The 22107-nt window shown below is 46.0% G+C and overlaps 1 protein-coding gene across 1 annotated transcript in view; it reads right to left on the minus strand.

The window, feature by feature from the left end:
• Positions 1–467: 467 nt before the first annotated feature.
• Positions 468–22107, minus strand: part of MTUS2 (microtubule associated scaffold protein 2) — a 204183-nt gene continuing 182543 nt past the window's right edge. The window contains exons 8-14 of the mRNA XM_075707396.1: positions 20110–20324; positions 14312–14417; positions 12389–12462; positions 10701–10799; positions 9200–9319; positions 6476–6573; positions 468–684 (exon numbers count right to left, since the gene is read on the minus strand). Of these exons, the coding sequence (XP_075563511.1) occupies positions 468–684; positions 6476–6573; positions 9200–9319; positions 10701–10799; positions 12389–12462; positions 14312–14417; positions 20110–20324 (929 nt within the window). The remainder of the gene's footprint in view (positions 685–6475; positions 6574–9199; positions 9320–10700; positions 10800–12388; positions 12463–14311; positions 14418–20109; positions 20325–22107) is intronic.

A 22107-nucleotide genomic window follows, 5' to 3' on the forward strand; every position in this document is an offset into this window, starting at 1 on the left:
ATATATATGTGTTTGCGTCTATATATAGGTATAAAGGTGCAATACATACATGTATATAAACACAGACACATATACAGAAATATTCACAACTTGAACTGTATTTGTAACTAACCTGAAATACTGCAGCAAAAGTTCATTCTGATGAACCATTAATATAGTATTTCCAACTTTCGGCTCTAACCATAGTTAAAATGTTAACACATCAAACTAAACATTTTGCTATCCTAATTTTCTGCTGTCCTAGCTTTTTGCTATCTTTTTTGCTACCCTAATCAACATGTCAGAACCAAGAGCTCCTACATGGGGACTATAAGAGTACCCTGCCTAGTGTAAAGCTATACAGCTACCGAGCATGCTTGCAGCCACGAACGCTGGGCGTCTGTTGATGGTAATACTTCCTTGGATGGTGACATTTAGCAGATTGGCAATGCATAAAAGGCAGGGACCTTCGGTGCGCCAGTGCCGAATCATCGCCGCAAGGTTCTGACTTTTGCTGGAGAGGAGTTCCCTGATGAGCAGCGATAGAAAGAAGTGGACGATGTAGGTGGGAGTTTCACGGGGCTCACGGCATCTCCCTCTTGCAGCTTCCAGAGGAGCTCTTCATTAGTCCTACTCAGCTTCTTCTTCTCCTCCACTTCTTTCTCAACGTATTCTTGAAGATTAGCGTTCTCCTCTGACAATTGCCTGGAGAGGGAAGCAGGACATGTAAGGCACACCAGTGTGAAGACAGTAGCATTAATGCAGCCAGTGCTGCACAAGAGGCAGGGCCAGGCAGCACCCCAAGTACCTCTCTCCATCCCATCCCATCCCATCCCATCCCATCCCATCCCATCCCATCCCATCCCATCCCATCCACCTGCCCTGAGGGCTGCAACTGAGCTGCCCAAGCTGGGGCACAGCTGTCCCCAGGCGTCTTCACTGCCAGGCTAGAAAGGCATCTCCACAAGTCCCAGCTGCCCCCCAATGTCCGACTCTTCCTCTGGATGTGCCTGTGTCTACACCTTTCTGAGGCAGCTCAGCTGCCAAAGCTTAGATGGGATGCGCCCCAGCCTTCCTCCGTGGCCTCATGCAACTGTCAGCATCATGCATGGCATGCAAAGGTGCCAAGGGCTTTGTGCACTGACCACGTCTTCCAGACACTTTAAAAATGGCCATTTTCCCATATAGAAAACACAGTAAAAATTGACAATTCCTAAAAGAAAAATTGAGCATATTTGTTTCTTTATTTGTATATTTGAAAGTAGGAAAAACGCAAGGCTGCAGTGCGCTGCAAGAACAGGATTCTCCACTCATGGATGGGGGGATAGAGAGGGTAACGAAATTTAGGCTAAGATAAAGTGCAGTTGCGTGCTCACTCTCCCCCTGTGCTGGCCTTCCCTGGGAAGACATGGGTTGGTGAGCAGGGCAGGAGCTGAAGAGCCCCCTGTCAGTCCCCGCGGTGGGCAACCAGGACAGCAGAGTACACCAGCCAGTCCCACGCTCGCACCCAGCCTTGGCCACTGGCTTCTGAAGAGGACTTCAAAGCTAGCCCCAGATACTTAGCTTGGGGATGTAGGTAGGCACAGTGGTTTCGGACATCCTCTTCTCCTCAATATTTGCTTGTGGCTGAGTTGATTTTGGCCCCCTGAGAGCTACCACGCAATGAAGCTGATCAGGACGTTATCTCCCCCATTCAGCACATGCAGGAAGCAGGTGCTCAGCATGGTATTGTGGCCTCTCTTTGCACAACCTGTTCATTGGCACAGTGGTTTCTACCCAGGAATGTGCCCATAAACCTCCATGGAGCCAAGCCCAGCCCAAGATGGAGCCCAGAGCCCTGGGTCAGCAGGCACTTGTGCTCCCTGCACATGCCCTTTGGCCAGGGCTTCTATTCCTGCAGCAGGAAGACAAGGGGCTTCAGAGATCAACCCGACATAGCCTGCCCCAGCAATGGCAGCCCTCCAGATAACCAATAAGCAGCACAAAGTGCAGGTGGGCTCCTTAAATCCTGCTTTCTCCCCAGCTTCAACATCTGTCTCCACCCACCTTTGCCCTGTGGTATTTCACAACCCAGAGGTGCTTGCAATGCTGCCCCATTTTTTCCAGAGCAGCACAGCAGCTGGAGCAGTCCCTAGAGGGGGATAGTTCTGGGTTTTAGGCTGCCTTCTGTCTGATTGAGGACAAAAATCCAAAGTCCCAGCTTGGTGGACAGCTGTAACTCTTACCCTCGTTTCTCAACCCCGCCACCAAAGCTGTGCCATGAGTGAGAGAGCATTTGTGGAGTGGCAGAGCAAGAGTGAAGAGGTAAGAGAGAGCAGTTGCATCCCTGACTCTTCAAACCAGCTGCTACTTCACGCAAAGGGAAAGGAGTCTGTGCTCTCCATGCTCCCCATTTTAGCTGATGTCTTGATGCAGGATGTAGCTCAGCTTTGAAGCCTTCCCTCTCCTCTGTCATGAGGCTATGGGTCCTTCTCCAGCTCCTGCCTCCTTCGTCCTAACAAACCCTCTATTCCTGACTCCAACACCAAAGAAACTTCATCAGAAAGGACCAGGGAGGTGTTTTCCCCAGAATGCCCTATAACCTGATGGCATTTTGGGAGATGGGGCATGGAAATCTCCTATGGGGACCACAGCCTCAGTGAGTCTGCTCTCATCTAACCAGGTCACTGATTTTAGAAGAAATGGGCAGTGCAGGCAGACTGTGGGACCTGATCAAGATGTGCTTTGGGCATGTTCTAGGAACACCACTGTCCCGGAAGATGCATGCAGGGACACCTGGCTTCCGCAGCCCCATTATGCTTGGGCAGGAGCCAGGTCCTGCTGTGATCAGCCTGGGGCAGCTCTGGGCATGTACCTAACCTGATTTACCAGCAATTTAGGATTTTTGAGAAATAAACAGGGAGGTACCTAACCTCCCCGCTAGGTATTTCCAGGGTTCAGCAGCAGCTGGGTGTGGATTTTGGATGCACACACGCACAACTCCTTTTCTGGGTATAGCCTGAAGCCCATAGCAGATGTCATGGACTGCTGGTTCACATTCTTTGTGTCATCAAAAGTCTCTGAGAGGGTGGGGTTGGCATTTCCAATTTTGTTTAAAAAACATTTTTAAAGAATTTCTGCTTTTTTAGCCTTGGTTCCTACAGAAATAGAGCTCAGGTGATCAAGAATATGTCTGTTCTTCTCCCGCTCCCCTGAAAGTTTTGAACCATGAAGCAGTGGCTAGCAGAGGCGAAGGATTAAAAGACACAAGTTGGCAGAAGTTTTCAGAAAGCTGCTTGCCTGGTAGAGGAGGAAAATCCTGTTCACAGTCTCATTGGGGACCCGGCTGTGGCATGAGCTTATGGTCTAACAGGCATGAGAAAGTCCACATGGGATCTCACCCTGGAGAAATAACTTCATAGAAAACCTCTTGCTACACATGGGATTACTTTTTCTTTTTCAGTGTCTAACAAGACAGGCCATAAAAGTTATACACAAAGCCCCATTACATCCTTGTCCAGCCAGCATTTGCTAAGAAAAAAAAGAAGCCCATGCCTTCCCTGCATTTGTGTGGCTCTAAGTGTGTGACTGGCTCTCTAATCTGGTAAAGCTCATCTTGGTTTTGGGAACAGGCTAGTCACACCAGCACGGACCTCAGAGTGTGGTGAAAGGCTCAGCTTCCTCCTCTGCTAAAGGCACTGCAGGAAAAGGAGGCAAGCACAGGCCACAGCCCCTCAGCATGTATCGGCCTCCTTTACGTTGAATGCTGCTTGTTAGAGGTACAGTACGATGCACAGTATCGCCGTGTCCTCTGGAGTCTCTCACACAATAGCTTTTCTGGCCCTAATGCACACTGCAATTTGCTGGCAGAGGCAGACTGCAAGTCATACACATGACCTGCAGATAAGTAGAGACATGCTTGAGCAGAAAAGAGCCTTGCAGCCAAGTGCCCATGAACATGCCATGGAGCACGCGGACATGTCCTCCAGAGAGACCTGCTTTAGTACATGGATGGGAAAGGAGCTGCCGCTTGTTGCATTGCTTATTTTAGCCTCGTGCACATTGCGCTGGGAATTTATGCTGTGACACCTGACGTGACGTGACCGGACACAGGCAGACCCAGCTTTACACCACTGCGAGACGGAGGCAGCTTGCGCAGCCAGCAGTGCCAACATCCTTCAGCAAAGCCTCTGCCTTCAGCTCAGCCAAAATGTGTCTGCCTCTGCTGCACCATGGGGATGGAGATGGACAGATGCAGCATCACTGCTTATAAAAGATACAGATGCCCATTCAGCCCCTCTTCATCATTCGGGCAGAAGAAGGAAGAGAGGCAATGTAAAAGCAAATGTGTTCTCACTATGTAGTAAGTTTGTATCTTGAGATACATGTTCCAGTTTTAGACCTAACCGAGCTAGGGAAACCTTTATCCCCAGCACTGCAGACCTATGATCAGACATGTTCCTCTGCCAGCCTCCCAACAATTTCAGCAGCTGTAACAAATCACAGCCATAAAACCACAGCAGTGTGCAGGGGCACACCAGTGTGATAGGGATGCAGGGGAAGGTGCTTGAGTTGTGCCCTTGACTCACATTAAAGCCTCTCCCAAAAGGCCCACAGGTCAGCAAGGTGCCTGGGCTATGCCAACAGAAACCAGACACCCTCCTGGTCATCTTCATCGCTAGGGTGCTGGAAACTACCAGTCCTCAAACGCTCCCAGTCCAAAAGACAAAAAAAATGCTCATTGATTTGGTGGGAGAATCCAAGATACTGGGAAAACAGATGATTTATTCAAGTGCCTGGGGAAGTCCCAGCAGAGGCTCTGTGGAGCTCCTGTGTCCAAAGCTGGTGCATGATCTACCTGCACGGCTCTTCTTCCTTCCTTTGTACCTGCTCAGGGCTATGATTGGAAATATCTCTGTGGTGCACGCCTCAGCCCCCCAGTGCCTCCGGGACCCCCGCTCCTGGCCGTGCTGCAAAGGCTGGCTGTGCTCTGGCTCCCATCCCTCCTGCTCCCCTCCGTCCTCTCGCTGCTACTGGGCTGCCACAGCCACACAGGCACCCAAACTGCAAATCAGCAGAAATAGCTCTAATCCACGCTGTTCCCCAGCAAGGGCAGCTCCCCGAACTTGTTCACGCTGCACTTCCCAGGTGGTGCCAGTACAACAGAAACGAGCAGTCGGGGTGGCTACTGCTGCCAGGATAATGTATGTTTTAATAACTCCGACTTTAAAGCCCTGGCTGACACTGTCCCTGTAGCTATCCCCATAGCTGTCCCTAAACTGTTACTCTTAAAAATGACTGTCCTCTAAGCTGACTTTCCAGGCTGACCTCAAATGCAGAATTTCTCCCAAAAGATGTTCTTCAAAACCAGTAACTACATAGTTACAGGCAAGAAGCAAAGCGCTGCAGCCGGATGCCGTCCGGGAGTGGAGAGTACTGTTTGCCCAGCCAGAGGCAGGTAGCTGCAATGCAGAGATGCCAAGCACTGAACCAGGCACCCTGGCTGCTCTCACAGGCATGGAGAGAGACTGCCCCTTCCAGACCACAATTCAGCCAGCCCAAAAGCAGGCATCTCAAACTAGTCTGGTGAACCAGACCTTAAAAATTCCTCTTTTTCCTTCCCAAGCACAGAAAGGCTGTAGACACCTACCTCAGACAGTGACATGTGTGTTACAGGTATTTACAATCAGGTAAGAGGAAACATAATCCTCACCCCAATCTGAATATTAGTACAATGCTACCTTTTTAAAATATCTACATGCAGGAGACATCATTACAGGCTGAATCATTAATAAAGGAGACACTAGAAAGACACAAACTAAAATCAGAGATGAGATGCTGAAGCTTTAAAAAGTCAGATAAAAATTAAATTGCATTTTAGGCCAATGGCATCATTTCTGGCAACAATGACAGCTAGGCAGCTGGTGTGTTGGGACAGGTTCAGCTCTAGCATCTCCCCCTGGAACCCCTTCTGCCTGGCTCCAGCTGCAGTCTCTTGCCTTACAGCAGACTATAAACTCCCTGGGACAGGGAATGCCCTACCCTTCTCTGTTTCTATACCACCTAACACAAGGAGCCTTGTCACCCTTAGGTCGTGACAAGGGTGCAAACAGACAGTGCAGGTGAAAAAACCTCACCAAAGGATAACCCCGCCTGGGTGACAGTGCCATTGTTAGGATGCCTCTCCTGAAGTTGCCCCATTTCCCATCCTCATTACCCACTGACAAACGGGTCTCAGGGCACTGACACTGCGATCAGAAGCCACTGGCAACTTTGCTCTCAGCAGCACGTCAAAATCATGGAAACAGCCAGCCAGCCAGCTATGTGGCCTTCCTTATGCTAAAGTAAGCAAATCCTGATATAAAAAGTTTTTTTTAATAAAACAAGCAGATCAGGACACCAATACACTTTCAGGAGGAAATAAGTTTTTCCTCTTCTGAAATAAGTGTCAGCCTTGGGCAGTTAAGATCTGCAGTCTCCTTTCAAGCTCAGACAGATGGCAAGTATCAGCACAAACCTTGTTATGACAGTATTTTGTTCAATCCTGGCTCTGAGTTCCTCATTCTGCTGTTGCAGCATGGTGATTTTTTCTTCCAGTTTTAAATTTTTTTCAGCCTGCAATGAAAGAAGGTTTGTTAAGTCTGAAGAAAGCCCAACACCTGATCCAAGAGGATTTGTTCTTTATGTTTATTTGTCCCTTGGAGCAACTTCTAAAAGCTGCGGATAGATGGAGGTGGGCATCTTGACTGCAGCTGAGACATAGAGGCATAGAGGTCTGACTCATACCACATCATACTGGTGAAGTAAGTGGGGTCATCAGCAGAGCACTGAGCAGAGGCAGAGCTGAACTGGCCCTTATTTCTAACTGAAACGGTCTTAGTCTTGTCCAGTGCAAATAAAACGTCTTCCTCAGTGGTGCCCCGCCAAGTTTCATCCCTTGGGAGCCAGTGTTACTAGCCGTTGTTCTTGGACAGGGAGCTGTTGGCACTTGGGGAGCATGGGGATACCCAGCATGGAAAGGGCACTGTGGCGTGAGTGGTCAGTCTACCGATGAAAGAGGAATCAAGGTGGTACGATGTGCATCATCCAGCTCAGCTAACCTCATTGGACATAAATGTCTGGTGTCCAACCTCTAGGATTATGATTCCCTGGTTATGGGGAGGAAGGAGTTACCCAGCAGGGCAGATAATGCCCATCAGCAGCCTCAGACTGCTGCTGCATTCACATGAGGTGGGCTGCCCTTTGGACACACTTCTCTCCACTGCTGACAGTGTCAGCTTAAGACAGGCTTAAACTAGACATTTAACTTTAACCTACAATTAGTGAAATGAATCCTATCCCAAGCGTAGGTAGCTTTTACTCAGGACAGTTCAAGGACAGAGTTCGAGGATGTCAATAGTAGTGCATTAAAACATCAGTGAGATGTTTATAGGCATGTAGAACAGCCTCAGATGCCCTCTTTTTGCCAAGTTTTGAATTTGACATACTTTATCACCTTAGTTCTTCGTTTCCCAGCAGTTTGAATTTTGCTGAATTCAACACTTTTGGAAGAAAGCAAGATATCACAGGGTAACCTTATCTCTGTGTGAGCTCGGTTATTGAATTTCCCAACCTTTTATAAAGAACCAAAATATTGTGCACCGGAGTTAGCAATAACTCACACTTTATAGCAGAGGCATCATTTTTATGCAGTGGTTTCCAGTCTATGCAGGTAACCGTAAAGGATATTCCTGATTCTCAGATATTCTGGCCTATCCCGGTATATTTTGTTATAGCAGAACGAGGATTCTGGCCTCATTTTGAAATGCTCTGAGAGAGGAACCACTATCACGGGCACCTTCTCTGCTTCCTCAATAGTTTTAGTAAGTAGTAGCTATGCCAACATGAAGCATGGGAGACGACCTGTGCATCTCTTTCCCTCTCCTGTGCAACCCTCACCCTATACCGCTCCTCTCCTGCTACCTTCACTTCCAGGCTCCCTTTCAGCAGACAAGGAGCCAAGCCTGACACTGTATTTGAAATGCCCTCCTGCTCCCTTATGAGGCACCCCATCTTTCAGAGTATTTGGAGATGCCCTGTAGATGTTCTGGCACTTACAAAAGTAGGTCTTTAAACAGAAAGCACTTGTGCCTTTGGACCACAGTAGACCCAGTGTTTACTGTGATAAAGGGCAGGAGCAGGACTGTGTGCTTGTATGTGGTTAATTAGCAAAAGCAGTTAAATGACCAGGAACCATGTAGGCTGTTTTTTTTTTTTTTTTCCAGTATAACACTACTGTGCATGTTTTCAGATGCTGGCTTAGCTCCAGGAGCAGTGTGCTGGCTCTAAAGAGGCACTTTTCTCTACATCCACTTACTCAAGCACCTGTTCAGCAAAATAATCATCTGAGTTCTCAAATTTCCCCATAAATGGAAACAAATCTTGCTGAATGCTGTACTGAACCAGCTGTCCTGGCTCCCCAGCTGAGGTAGTGCCTCATCCTGTCACCACACTAGACATTTACTGTCACTGTAGGTTATGCCTTACAAAATTAATCCCCTTTCCAATAAAAAATGTAATTGGTGGTGAACTAAGGAGTTCTTTGTTAGGGACCCTCATAGGCAAAGGATGAGAAAACAGCATAAGCTGCAGAAAAGCATTACTTTAGGGTCGGAGAGACCTTTCCTAGTGTAAGCCTTGCTAGGGACTGCTTGCTGAATATTGCTAATTCATACTTGCAGCTGGGAGCTCCTTAAATGCCTGCACAAGCAGCAGCAAGACACACACAGCTTGTTCTTCCTCTACTTGCCCTCTCTAGCCCTAAATGATTACCTGACTTCTGTAGGGCCGTATGGTGCAGGCTGGTGTACAAAATGAAGCCCTGGAGTACCACAAAGTTCCCCTTCTTCCATTCTTCCTACACCACTTGCCTCGCTGTCTAACGTAACAGGCTGAGCAGGTATTGCATGAAAAAGCAATACAGATCAATGGGTGTGTGAGAGAAAGCAAGGGTATCATTGGTGGGTGAAGGGATGGGAAAAGATCCCAATTTCTGAGTGAAAACCTGAGACATGGTATAACAGAAGCAGCTATGTAGGTTGACAGTGGGACAACACAATACATAGCCATTTATGAACCTCTTTGACCGTGCCTTGCCCCAGCCTCGTGTATTTTCTCACCCCTTTTAAGTTCATCTGCTGTAGCCAAACCTTTACTTTTCTACCTCTGTGATGTCTCCTCTGGAAGAAAAATAACAACTCACCTGTTTTTCTAGCTCCATAATCATCTTCTCCTGTTGGTGAATCTGATGGTTCTTCATTTCCAGAACATGTTTTAAGCTCTTCAGATCTTTTTCTAAGTGCAGATATGGAGCTCGTACAATCTAGGAAATATACCAGTGATTTGGATATTTGTCAGCCAGTTTCCCCAATGTACCCGGTGGTGTACGAGTCTCAGTGATGTGAAAATCACCTGGACTTGGGCCTCGCCAGCCCATCTGAACGCTGATATTCTCTCCTAGACCATCCCTTTGGCTGGATAGCCAATGGTACCTTTCTTTTGACCAGCCTCATGGCTAGAAGGATGGGATGCCAGGTTGTTCAGCAACCTCATTCCTACTCGGAACTGTATGAGGTATTTTATGATTATGCAGGGATTTTGGCTTGGGAAAAGTACAAACATGAAACTGAGGAAACTGGACAAGGGGGCTGGATGTGAAAAATAGAGTCTTCTGCCTTGCCTGCATCACTGCATCACAGTGCCTGCTAAGAAAGATTAGATCTGGTGGGAAAAAGTTGCTCTTCTGCTTGAGAATTTCAGATGTAGGGGATACTAGGGTTCAACTCATGGGCAAAAGATGTACTCTGAATTATACTGATGAAACACTGTCGCTGACTTAAGCTGTTCTGGATTTTGCCCAGTGTAACTCACTCCAGTGAATTGCCTGGTGGTACTTGGCATTAACATCACTGTGATACAGCAGAATTTGTCCTTTCATGTAAATTAAATACTGCAGTGGAGGTGGAAAGGGACTGGTGCTACCCATTTCCCATGGCCAAGTCTGTTTCAAACATTTGTGCTCCTTTCCTAATGAGGTCTCTCATCTAGAAACTCACTGAGCCCCTTGCTCACCCCACTATTTTCATTCTGTCCTCTCTGTCATGTTGATACAGCTGCCCATGGGGTTGTGCTGTGAACACAGTGAAATGCCCCAAGTTAAAAGAAAACTCTTTTTGGAGGGTCATGTCAGGGTTATTTAATTTCAGATAAATAATTGCAGCGTGTGTTTACTTACACACTGTAAATAAACAGCATGGCCCCAATAGACAGCAGTTGAATAAATACTTCATATGACAGGGCTGTCCCCTGCAAGTCCAGGAAAAAATGAGAGAATAGAGAGGATATCAAAGAAGTTGGTTCAGAAGGCACAAAAAAAGAAACCTAAATGTGAAAAGACAAAAAGTAAAGAGAAAGAGAGGAAGAAGGGAAAGAAGAATAGACAGCCATAAGGACATAGTAGATGGAGTTAATGAAATGTTTTGGAAACAGAGCTACAAATGCTGGGTGAAAGAATAAAGAAGTAAACTCAGCAAATGATGGACCTAGGCTAAGATTTCTGACTCCTCCTCAGAGCTCAAGAGTTGGGGTCTCGGCTGGCACATGCCCTCGGGTAAGGATCCCATTGCTATCCACTGAATTGCATGATCTGAGTCATACTTAGAAACACATATCTTGATGACCATATAGTTATAGTCGTCATCTACCTTCAGTTGTTCCTCAGTGTTTTTCTTCAGAGCCTCTTCAAATCGGTCTGCTTTGGCCTTAAGGGATTGGTTCTGGAAGGTGAGGGTGTCTATCTGGTCCTGGAGGGGAGACGCACCAATGAACACACCAACCGTGTTATCACCCCTCTTACATTCGTACAAGTCAATCTGCACTGTGGAACCACCGGGGGAGCTGAACAAGGCTTAGAAACCCCCGCAAGGTGGTGGTTTTTGAACACACACTGGGGTTTTTGATAACCTAGTGCCTCAGGGAATCCTGAAATCCCTGCAATGCCTGCAGCTGGCTGGCACTACTTCACGAAACATCTTTGATGTTAAATCACCCCATCACCTTGGGCTGGATGAGAACAAGCATGTCTTTCCTTAAAAGAGCTGGCATTTATATCACAGGCATGAAAGAGATCATTTCTGTGCTCCTTAGAGCCTGAATGAGGTGGTAGATACCCCATCCTTGCTTCCTTCACCTTCCTAGGCTTCTAACATGATAACAAGCAATGATGAGTTAGTGGTGTGGACTGTGAATGATCGTAGTTTCAGAGCTATACACAGGAACAACATGTTATTTTAAGCAATCATATTTCTGTTACCATCAAAAGTATTCCTGTTACCTCTCTATATAAAACATCTGTAAAACCCACAGTTGATGTGAAACTGGTATTCTTATCCTTCATATATATAATTTCTTGGCTGTAACATTACATCAGTGCTTATTGCAAAACTGCTGACATGCCTCGAACTGTCACAGGCGCATGAGGAAGGCAGTGACAGTTGCTGTGTGCAACAGTATGTGCTAGTCAGGGGTTTTAAAAATTGTAACTAATCTCTGTCTACAAAATCAAACAGAGCTTTCATTATTTGCTGTGGCATCTTTACTTGTTCACACAAGGTTTCCAAAATTAGCATGAATCACAGGGGCACGCTTCCACCCTCCCTTCCTTGGGATTTCTTCATCTAGAGAGTGAGAACAACATGGATTTATTAGAAGGACTGAAAAAGCCAAGATGATCTTGAGCTTGGTGCTAAACAGTGGGATGTGGGAGATGTGATGTGCAGGGCTGACCCTGGCCGGCCATAGCCTGGCTGCACAGCAGGGCCAGCCCTGGGGCATCCCTCATCAGGGACCGCATTGCCCTCCGGGCAATGGGACTGCAGGACTGGCTCCCCCACATTCAGGCAGCAGGGAAGAGTTTAAAGCACAGGCACAGGGCCAGGCAGGGAAAGAAAGGTCAGCATTTCAGAGCCCCAGGGGTGCCTGCTGGAGGGTACCATGTAGACAAGGTGATGCTCACACCCAACGCAGATGCCAGAGCTCTCCCCACCACGCAGGGCAGAGCTCAGCTTTGCTCCTTGTGCTGGGCCAGCAGTCAGCAGGGTCAAAAGGACCTTACCTTTCTTTGCTTTATCCAGCTGCCTTTTCTGCCCTTTAGGTTTGCCTGCTCTTCTCTTTCAGATAGTTAGTATTTTGCTGAACCAGCCAAGGGGGAGGAAAGAACCTGAGGGGGCACCTTTGCTGCTAGATCCCAGTTTGGACAGGTGGAGGACAAGAGGTACTACAGCTGGTAAGAAGCGACAGCCTGGTGTGCTGGCAGCTGGCAACGGGGCTGGGGCTGCCCCACCAGCTGCTCTGCAACATCATTACAGGGGTGGGAAATAATGAAACTGCTAACCTGGAGTGACAGCCGCAGTTTTTCAAAATTCTCTTCTAATTGTGCCTTTTCCAGTTTGTGAGCAGTATTCAGTTCTGGGGAAGATACACAGACATGACATTGTTAAGTGAAGTCCAGCAAACCAGGGTCCGAGGGGCACAGACATCGTGAGCCAAGCGCAATTCGGGATGCAGTTTTAGGGCATGGAGGTTGAGTAGGAAACTGGTAGTAATACATCCTGTGACCTTAGGTGAATTGTTCTGAGGATCAGGATTTCCTGATCTTTCACTGGTTGCAGGTACCTCTATTTCTACGTATCCAGATTCTGATTTTTCAGAACTGCTCAGAATTTCTGGCTCCCAGGAGCTCTCATCTGAAAAGGGTCAGTCTGACAATGGGTCATTTACCAGTACAGAGTGAGTATCCCCAAATTAAAGATTTTAAAATCAAATATATTTAAAAGCTTGGGTTGCAATTTCTTTGAGGAGATGGGGGGGGCGGGCAGGGCAGCAACTCAGATGCAAAAATGCAAATGACAGTTCTTCTCCAGGAGCTGTGGCAGATGACCTGTGAGGTTTATTGCATTAGTGAGACTGACAGAGCGTGAAGACAAAAAAGTCCTCTATTTATATTACATGATTAAATGTTTCACTACTAGAACAACTCACCCTGGACTTAACAATAACCAAAAATTTAATAACCAAAGTGGAATAAAGTTTAATCTCTAAACCAATGGCATCAAACTGTCATTCAGTACAGTAGTAGCACCTCCCTTTTCAGTGTATGGACACTGTTTTTTGTGTCTTTACCACCAATCCCATGGGGTTCTGCCCTCTAATCATTGCTCACTAGCCACAATAACAGCAGTAATAATATTAATGCTCTAGGGCCCTGTACAGCACCCTAGACCGCAGCTGCTGCAATGCCTTTTCCATGCACAGGAGGGCATTTCATACCCGCACCAGCAGCAGGGACCACCGGAGCCTTGATAAACCGCAGCCAAGTTTTACGATCAGAAAATACCAGCAAAAATGATCAGAGAAGAATATCCTCAAGCAAGGAATAGCTTTTTCTTTTTTAAAAAATTTTTAAAATTGTATATGTTAATTTAAAAATGGTATGCTAGATAGCATCTCTGCCTACAGAAGAGGGGAATAGACTGTTGTCAGCTCACGCTATACTCTGGACTGTGTCTTTAATTGATACAGTGCAGAGCTAAGCAATGTGGCTCGGTTTGGAGAAAGTTGTGGAAAAACCTACTAGAGCTATTTAAAAATTAGACCCTTATGTTTATGTGCAAAAAAAAAAAAAAGAGGGAGATTGTACAGATAACTGTTGAATGTCAGCTAAAGCATGTACAAAGACACATATTTAGATACTGAACCGGAAGGGAGGAAACAGCTCTGTCTGCAGCATCGAATCCTGTGGAAAAAACTTAACACAAAACAAAGATAACAGTGCTGAGGTGCAGATTTGCACCAGCGTATGGCTTTGGTCTGCTCAGCATGGCCAGACTTTTGCTGCTGAAAATGATGAGTCGTGTTTTTAGAAGCAGTGTAGGCATTTAAGCACCTAAATTCAGAGCTGTTCAATGACCTCTAACCTCCTGAGCACCCGAGGATTAGGCTCTTGAGAAAAGTCTGTGTGTGAAGTGAGGTGGAATTTGGACTCTGTGTTCAGCGACCCATGAAGAAAGCCTTATCTCTGGCCCAAAGACCCCTCAGATAGTCTCAGGTCCAAGTTAGATGCTGCACACACTGCACACAGCTCTCCCTCACCCCTAGCATGAACCTGGTGGTCCACCCCACAAGAAAGCACTAGACCAACACAGATTTTCTGTATCATCTGCTCTGGAGGAAGAAAATGCAGGCTTACACAATCTCACTACAGCACTAATTCCTGCTCTGGAATAGCTCTGTAGCCATTGGGTTGTCTTTGGCTTACCTTGAATCTTGCAGTCGTTCTCATCCTGCAGTACTGTAATGGCAACTATGTGGTTATTTTCCAGCTGTAACATTGCAGCTTCGTGTACAGCTGTGATATCTTCCACCTGTTCCAAAGACAATGAATGGAGACATGGGCACATGATTAGACATGCTGTGGCACACTAACAAGCTGCTGGAGAGCTCCAGTGAGCTGGGAACAGTAAAGGGATCTACTGAGCATGACACTTCCAGCACCTGAGCCAGTTTTATTCATTATGAAACAGGCATGTGAACACCTTGAGTGGTAGCATGTAGTCACTGCTGATAGTATTTTTGTTCTTTTAACTTGATGGTCATAATAGAGGTACATAAGAAAGCAAAAGGCCAAAAAGCCCTTAAGCGAAGAACCCATTTATGACATGTTCAGAAATCTCAACATTCCATTAATCTCAATTATATTAATGACCCAACTCCCTCTGATGGTCAGATAAACATGCACAGTTCTGAGCCATCCTGGTTTTTGTCTTCACAGCACTTTGCTGCCATGATTTTTATTGTAAGGTCTTGAATTAACTTCCATGGAAAGTGCGTATGAATTATTCATAGCTGTAAAATATTTATTTCTAGAGAAACATAGAAATTATTATCAGTGGATATGTAAAATGAACTGCAATCTATAACACTTTTACTTGAAAAAGAGTATCCTACAAAGTCATCAATACCCAAATTCCTATGTCCTCTTGAATCATGTATTTTGAGTCCACATCCAATAAACTGATGGAAGACACGACAGCACCTTTTCCAGTGCAGACACAAGAGTTTCCAGGTTGGTGTGGAAGTCAGCAAGATGACAGTGAAGCCACAAAAATTTTTTCTGATCTCATGTTGAGGCCACAAAGAGGTCCTGCTGCTGCAAAGTGCCCAACAAACCGCACTGCACACAGCCATCACAGGAGCTGGGGATGCAGCTGGAAGAGGGCTGTGGGCGGCCCGTGTTCCTCTGCACCCGATGGGTTTGCAACTCCTTCAGTACATTGTTTGTTACTAGACTTGGCTAAAGGCGAAGCGAGACCCCTAATGATGGTGTTTTGATACGCATCATTAAAGAAAATACAGTGAGAAGTGGTGATCAAGGTTAAGTCAGTGGTCCAGAGCAGTTTCTGAATGCAATGCATCCATTTGCCTTTCTAGGTTTTATAATCACAGTGATCTTATTCCCTGCATTTAACACATTATCTGTGATATCTGGCAATGCAGAGGATCAAACTATTTTACTTTTACAATGAAACAGCTGTTCATTGCAAAATGATTTGACTTTAAACAGCTTTTTTGCTACTGTTATGTTAAATAATGGTAGAAAGTTACTGCAGCTGAGCATGTCTTGACTGGAATAAATGTTATTTCACTGCATTTAAGCATCAAACATATGTGTTAGATTATCCAACAGAAGCAAAATTTCTGACTGTATTGGAGAAAGCATGCTCTTAGAATGAAAGATAGGCATTTAACATGGAATTCAAAATTATCCAAACTCATTTTCACAATAACGTGGGAGACAACACAGTGGTGAAGAACTGCTTGCAAAACAGTGGGGACTCAGCCTGCTGATATATTGCATGAAAGAGCAGGGAAAGGGGGGCTAAATGACTCAGTGGGCTACTAATGGGACAGGGACTACCACTTGACTTTTCCCAGAGTGCAATGTCCTTGTATACGATGTCTGTGCACTGAAATCTCATCAGCATTGCCATGTTCTTTACCTCACCCTTGCTTAAGTCTTTATTCATACTCTAATTGCTTCTCAGCTGAGCAGCATCCCATAGGAATGATTATGCTCAACTCCAACATCTTCAGAAGGTGAAGGGGTCTGCTTTCACTGCTTGGCAGGTTATTTATCTATAAAGCCAATTAAATATGTTCCAAATGGTCTGCAGGGATTTTTCTGTCTTCTCTGTGTTTCATATCCACATCCCAAATGACTTTTTTTAATCTTCCCACCTGACTGTATGCAATTTTTCGTAGCAGATAGTCTACCTGGCACTGGGAAGCAGATCTCTTGGATGCTAATTCCAACTTTGCCACCAACTTACTCTCTAGGCTTGATCGACTCACTTAACAAGTGTCATGGTTATTTCTGGCTATAAAAAGAAGCTCAGGTGGGATTTTTAAGGCTTAATAAAGTAAAATCAAGAAGAGGCTCTAGTGGGAGAAGTTAAAAAAGTTGGTGGACAAAACAGCTTGATCTGAGCAGCTCAAGCAAGAAACACTGGCAAGCCAGGGTTGCAGCCTTTACGTTGCAATTTTGCCCTTAGCTGTAAGGAGATATGAGAAATATTGGAATGCATTGGCACACATGACTGGTTTGTGAGGAGTTTGGCTCTCATGCTCTGCTATGCTGAAAGAGCTGACTCACCTCCTCAGAGACAGGTGAGCCTCCAAAACCTAACAACCTGTGTATCCAAAGAAACAACAGCTCTCTGATACTAAACAAAACAGTGACTACAGCAATACAGTGTGGGAGACTAAGCTATGACTGGAAACCATGAAAGTGGGATGATTAACTTCCAAATCAGATGTGTGGATACATGCAGATCCATGGTTAAAAGGATTTCGCTATTGTTATTGCCTTCATGAATGCAAGCTCAAATTCCCCCCCACAGATGGACAGCTCAAGGACAAGGCTTTTCTCGTGTCCAGCATAAGAGGTCTTTAGCTAATGGGTTAGGTGACTCTGCTCTAAGGCTGGCTGGGACCAGCGCCAGCTCAGCAGCATCAGAGCTGAATGACTATAGTCCCTTGAGCAGGCTTGCTTGTTTTGCATGTTCTGAGCTGGGCACTTTTCTTCTTCCTCTAAGCAGGGGAAGGAAGAACCAGAGGATTACAAACCCTTTGGGTCAGCAGTTGTTAGGGATCCTTACTACTCATGCACCTTGGTTCCCAGACTAACAAAGTTCTCCTTTTCCTTGGCCAAGAAACATTGCTGGTGAGCAGCTTTCCAACCTGGCCTGTCAGCCTCCTCTGATCCAAAAGCACTCGACACAGGATGGGTGTATGGCGGAGTAGGAATTGAAAAGCAAAACCTGCTAAAATTCATCATGAGATGCTAACGGAACCATGGATTGAAAAGATGGGCTTAAACTCTGAGATACTAGGGTCACAGCAGTACTTTCAAAGCAGTGAAGATAAACGTTTGGGTTATCCTCAGTAATTCAGGGAACAAAGAGCTCTGGAGCAAACCAAAGGGCTGGAGGAGAGAGAACTATTTACCCCGCAGAGGGAAAGATGTGTTTCCATTGCTTCTGTGTGGTGATGAATAGAATCACAATAGATGAGAACATGAGAAAAATAAGTATACTTCTAGTCAAGTCCTATGGTGACCTGTATCACCCTTTCTTGCACTTGAGGGGAAAAAAACCACCCCCTGTTCTTGTGGTCCTGGGAGTTTGCAGAAACACTTCAAAGAGTAGCAGAGATAAGCCATAAACTATCTCAGCAAAAAATTAACTCATGGAACAAATTCCTTCACAAATGTTAATGCCTGGGGATCCAGGAGAGGCAAGGCCTGGAGCTAGAGCTAATATCTTCTACAAGGTAAACTGACACACTGACAGTGAAAAGAAAAAAAAGCCAAGGCTTTTGGGAATGCCACTCCTCCTTCATATCTGAAAGCAAAGCAGAAAATTTGAGGGGCATTGCAAGAAAACCATCCTGCATAAACTGAAATGAGAACCAAAAGACATGGCTCAGCACAACTTCTAAGCATTTTCAGAGAAATATTTTGAAAATTCTGGTTTAGAACACAAAAACCTATTTGACAGCACCTTCTAATGCATCTTTGAAAATCAATGCACTAACAGAAAAAGGTAGTTCATCTGGAACAAAACAGCCCAGTTGCATAAAGCCTTTGTGTTGCACATTAGAAGCCTGCAAATCAGTAACAACTAGCAGGCACAGCAATTAAACCAGGTAAAATCCAGCAAGAGTTCTTCAACCCCTGCCCCCCCCGAAGAATGAAACCAAATTGCACGACAGTACCCAGGGCAGCAGACACTCTGGGGCACAGGCTGGGTTGCTGTGTGTCTGTCCGACACGGCTGTCTGACCCATGTGCCACTGAGGACCATGGTGCACCCAGCCCTGCCATACCACTGGTGTTGCACAATAAACCTAACACCAGGCAGTTGTGACATGAGTGACATAAAACTGTCACCATCTCGATTTGTATTTGCACTCCCATCCCAGGAGTGTTTTACAGTATATCAGGTACAGGCAGTAAATGGTGTCATTTCTCTTTTTACAAATAGTTTACCCTAAAGACAGTGGGCTGCCATCTCTGCTGCGCTGTGTTGGTGTTCTCCTCTCCCATGAGCTCAGTGCAGGCCAGCCCCTTTCCCTGGCTCCTGGAGGTGCTTCAGCTATGGCCACACTGCTGCACCAGCCTTTACTGCTTAAATGGTCTAAATTAGCTTGGGCATAGGCTCTGCTGATGGGGTTGGTTTGCTTCTGAGCCCACAGCAAGTGCTGTCATCACCCTTGGGAACCGCATGGGGCACGTCTGTGCTCTGCACCCTACTGCAGTGCCTGCTGTCAGCCCACTCCGCGGGCACGAGCAGGGAGGAGCAGCAGCTCTGGAGGCTCAGCCACAGGCTGCTGCTTCAGGCAGCAGCCCCAAAATTCACACCGGGGATACTCTGAGATATAAAGCATTCAGACATAAAACCTTCTCCTTGACCTTTGGTCACATCCACCCATCTCACAGACCACATCTGCACTGCACTGTTGCTGCCAATTTACATTGCCTCAGAGAGTGAAAAATTCATCCTCCACCACCTCCAGCTGCCCTGGGCATTGGCAAAATCCACAGGCTGGAGAAAACGATGCTGGCAAACGGGATCTGTTGGCTGGGCTCACGTTTTGCAGATGACTGGCCCTTGCGCCGCATCAGACGCCTAGGTGCCATACCGGTGGCAGCAGGGGCTGCAGCATGTCAAAACCTGACGGCACCTGAATGCAGCAGAGTCTTGTGTGAGAAAAGCCCTCGCGAACTGTGGTGCCAGGCAATGGGTAAGAGATGCAGCTGGAAAAATCAGAACTCTATCCGCTGCTCACTGAGCGCGAAATGAGAAAAGGCAAGGTAAAGGCATTATTGCCATAATCCAGAGCAGGATGTTCTGCCACCATGTGAGAGGTGCCCATAGGTGAGTTACAGTGTTTGTTCACTACAGCTGTTAAAAATAAGACTAAAGTAGCTGCACGTGAGAGTATTCCTACCTACATACAGAAAGCAAAGCAAGAAGAAACACTTAGGTTGTACAATCTAAGAGATTAGACTGAATGGTGGAGCAGAAATCAGGGAACCCAGAGTGTATCACCTGCTTGACGTTTAGGCTATGTGCTGCATGAGGCCTATCGCTTCACTGTACCACCCTTTAAATATTGCAAACAACGATGGGCAGGGCTCTGCTGGCCTTACCTGTGTTGAGCAGAGTCTTGTTCAACTCTTGGTTTCATATAAATTGACTACAATAGGTGGGTGGGGGAGCAAGTATGCGGGGGGAGCAGAGCTAGTCTTAATATTTGTGTTGTAAAACATCTGGAAGCATGTGAAGACAAGACACGGCAATGTAACGTACTACTATGTAGAAATACCAATACAAATAATAGGGAGGAAAAGCAATAAAGATAGTCAGGAATATATTTTTCCACTCAGCAGTTCCCTACCAGTGTCTTCATGTTGGAGTGTTCAATATATTTCATTATCTGGCCCCACTCAGTACTGGCAGGGTCTACTCTTCAAAGGGAACAGACAGAGACTGACCTGATCCTGATGCTGCAATTTGACTTGCTCCAGCTGCAACCTGTTCTGCTCCTGTAGGCTGTCCCTCTTGGTGTTGTACTCCTCCTGCAGCCGCTGCTCCAGCGCCTGCAGCTCCTCCTGCTGCTGCCTTTGAAGCTGCTTCACCTCCTCCTCGAAGTGCCTCTCCAGCTCCTCCTTCTCGCTCTGTAGTTTCTTCCATCTCGCTGTGTTGAGGGCTGTGGAGACAAGACCATACAGCCAGGCTCTGAACTCCTCGGGAGCAAACAGTGGCATCAGGTCTGTTTGTACAGCGCTGAGCACAGTGGTTCTCGCTGACTCTGGGGCTCCCATGAATCTCAGCCATCAACAAGTTCTCACTGTCGCTTCTCTCTCTGTCCTGCGTTCTCATACACACATGCATTTGTTTAAATAGAGGTACTGGCAGAGTATGCCAAAGCCCATGCAAAACTGGGATCTGATGAAGTATAGTAATAATAATAGTAATAATAATAACAAAAAATAATAATTAAAAAAAGCAGGGAACTCCATGGACCTGCAGGGTAACTGGATGTTCCCTCCTGGCCAGCACGGTCTTGGATCCACAAATTGAGGCTTTGGGGCTTTTACTTTGCCTTGGATATAAGAAACAGCATGTGAGACAATCACTTGACAGAAAGCGTTTCAACTGGGATACAAGATTTTCCTTATCTCCTTCTCTCAAGCCACAGTCTTGGCTAAGTCCCCACTTCCAGTGATGTGCCAGGAAGGCAGAAGATGCCTGGGCTCTCAAGGCGCATCCCATGCACATATTATGCAGGGGTTGTGATTGACCACTTGACCAGAAGGAGATGCATCTCACACATCCCATTTTCCAGCTGTTAGCAGCTGCTCACCCCATAAACCTGTCTTTCACACCAGCTCCATTGAGGAGCTCTTGAAGCCATTAATGCACACTTGCTTAAAATATTTTTATATTCAAATTACTATCTTGTGTGCTTCATGGAATCACAGAGCACAGATGAAAGGCTGGTACTGAAGGCAATCAGAAAATGTGAAATTTTTACTCTTGTGAACTAACCCAGTGACCATGTCTCTGAATTCACAACCATGTCTACAACTAGTTTCAGGAAGTGCAACTCCAGCATTTCCATCAAGTCAAGGATATTCAGTCTATTTCCCCATTTGGTTCCTCACCTATATTGTTCCCCGGGTCCCAGGACAGCAGTGTCACAAACACTGTCTCCTCAGCCTTTTGCTTTGCTAAAGAACAGTTGCAATCAATCCAGATACTGAAGACCTGATGCAAGTTGGACAAGGTCAGCTGGACTACATTAGACAGCAAGTTTGTTCATTGCAAAGATCTAACAGGTAAGAGGTGATTAAAATCATCATGACCATAACATTCAAAACAGCACTAGAGAAGAAGAGATGTGTTTTTAATGGCACTGCCAGAACTTCTTTCTGACTAAGACCCATAGCTGGTTTAGAAAAATGATCACATTTTGAATATACCATCTGTACTAGCCACTCATCCTTCCTTTGCCTTTCAAAACGCACATGCCATGCACAGACCTGTATGGCATTGTAAATCAGTGAACTGGAAGCAGCTGTCTCCCCAGGTAGACAACTTCTGAATGTTTCAGAAACATATTTATCCTATGACTTCCCTCTTATATTTCCTCAATGTCTGCGGGGGGAAAAAAAAAAAAAGTGGTTTCCTGTCTCTTTCTACTACGGTATCAGACTGTGCTTGTTTTTTTTTCAGGATAGGAACAATTTCTCAAAGTTACCTACAGCTGTGACTACTGCTCATGTTAGGTGCATCTGTGCGACGCAGTTTGTGTGCCCAAGCTAACCATCCTCTTCCCCATCTAGCTATTTTTCACCCTGTTTAGAGCTCTGCTTCCACACTTACTGGACAACAATATCAGGACTTGCTCAGTATTTCCAGACAGATATCACTACTGGGGTCCTGTTCTGATCCTGATGGATCCAAAATGGAACACTGCAATTTATATG

The sequence above is a fragment of the Pelecanus crispus genome, chromosome 1 (assembly GCF_030463565.1).
Source record: "Pelecanus crispus isolate bPelCri1 chromosome 1, bPelCri1.pri, whole genome shotgun sequence".
NCBI classification, from domain to species: domain Eukaryota; kingdom Metazoa; phylum Chordata; class Aves; order Pelecaniformes; family Pelecanidae; genus Pelecanus; species Pelecanus crispus.